This window comes from Lipotes vexillifer, unplaced genomic scaffold (genome assembly GCF_000442215.2).
Source record: "Lipotes vexillifer unplaced genomic scaffold, Lipotes_vexillifer_v1.1 scaffold567, whole genome shotgun sequence".
NCBI lineage: Eukaryota > Metazoa > Chordata > Mammalia > Artiodactyla > Lipotidae > Lipotes > Lipotes vexillifer.
In genome coordinates this window covers 1353525-1355072 of record NW_006776652.1, presented here as the reverse complement: position 1 = coordinate 1355072, position 1548 = coordinate 1353525, and the positions used below count along the sequence as shown (strand labels likewise).

At 63.2% G+C, this 1548-nt stretch overlaps 1 protein-coding gene across 2 annotated transcripts in view; it reads right to left on the bottom strand.

Annotated features, from left to right (window-relative positions):
* The window catches only part of FGF17 (fibroblast growth factor 17), a 5301-nt gene extending 4403 nt beyond the window's left edge, over positions 1 to 898 (bottom strand). For both annotated transcript variants that reach the window (XM_007450553.1, XM_007450554.1), the window contains exons 1-2: positions 819 to 898; positions 611 to 647 (exon numbers count right to left, since the gene is read on the bottom strand). In XM_007450553.1, coding sequence (XP_007450615.1) covers positions 611 to 647; positions 819 to 853 — 72 coding nt within the window. In that variant the 5' untranslated portion in view covers positions 854 to 898. The remainder of the gene's footprint in view (positions 1 to 610; positions 648 to 818) is intronic.
* Positions 899 to 1548: the final 650 nt, after the last annotated feature.

Below are 1548 nucleotides of genomic sequence, written 5' to 3'. Positions count from 1 at the left end.
CTGACTTGGGGTGGGGGGTGTGGAGAAGCAAACCCTGAATCTCATCCCATACAAACCTCTTCAGGCTTGACCTCATTGCCCTGTAGGTAAGGAGTCGCCCACCCTGGCTGGGCATTCTGACTGCCCACGCCGCGATCACCCAGGACCGCGACCCACAGGACCTCCGTGTTGGTGGGAGTGGGGTGGTGAGTGGAACAGACAGGCGGTTTTGCGTGGAAACCTGTCCTTTCAGGTACTTGCAAGTACAAGCCTCACCTGAGCCATCACCTCCGCCCTCTTCCGACCACTCCCGGGCTCCATCCCTCAGGCTTGGCTGCCCCAAGCGCTTAGCCTTGGGGGGAACACAGTGTGGAGGGATGGAGGGAGCAGAAGAGACCCCAGGGCAACACGGGAGGGATGTCAGAAGGAGGGCTGAAATAAAAACTTCCATCAACCCCCCAGTCTGCTGTAGCCCCTTCTCCTACCCCATCCCACCGCCCCCCGCAAACCTCAGCGTCTTCTGGACCCAGGGAGAGGCCAGGATCTGCCTCTGTCCACCGAAAGGAGACTGACCGCCCCCATCGGTAGTGTGGGAGAGACGGGGAAAAGCTAGTGGGGGCCGCCCGCCTACCTGAGTTTGACAGCAGAGAATCAGCAGCTGCAGACACCTGTGTGGGAGACGAGGCGGGCCCGGGTGTGGGTGCCAGCAGCCAGCCCCGGGGCGCAACAGGCACCCACCCCTGCCCCACGCGGTCCGTGTGCGAGTCCCAGGAAGACTGGGTCTGCCCCCGAGGCTGGAAGTGGCAACAAGACGGCAGTCCGAGCGGTAGCACACTTACAGCGTGAGGTTGGGCAGCAGGCGGGCGGCTCCCATCGCCGGAGAGATTTCTTGGGGCCGTTGCCCTCCTGCCCCCAGAGTCAGGAGCAGATGTGGGCAGTCCCTGGGGGCAGAGTCCCAGAGAAGCCAAGGTCTCTCCAAGCCACAGGTTTTCAGTGGGGAGAGGAGAGAGACGGCAGGAGAAGAGAGGAGAGAAGGGAGGAGGGCGAGGGGGGAGGAGGGCGTAATTGGGAGACTGAGGTGAGCGGAGTCCACCTTCCTGGCCAGTGAGACTGCAAAGCAGCTGCTGGCGGGAGTCGGTGGGGGGTGCTGTCAGCCTCTCTCTGGGATACCCCAGCGCAGAGGATGGAGCTGCTGGAGGCTTCTAGACCCAGAGGCTGGCTCCTGTGTTCTTACTGACCCTCACGAACCCGATGGCAGGGCCCCTCCTCCCCTCTCAGGGCAAGCTTCTCCTGCCCCACCTTCCCTAGGGTGAGCTGCAGGTATCATTCCAGGCCTGGGGCCGCTGGGTCTGGGTCTGGGGGTGGAAATTCCCAGCAGCAGCCTTAAAAGGAGGAGCCTCCCTCCAGGGGGCAGGAGGTGGGCTTGGCTAGGAGCGTAGCTTCCACTGCCTCTGTCATCCCTTGCTCCCCCTGTCTGCTGTCCGGCCACCGGGAAGGAGGGGTTAAGGCTGTCCCGATGGGCATCAAACAGTGGGTGCCACAGCTTGGGGACCAGGGGTAGGGAGGCAG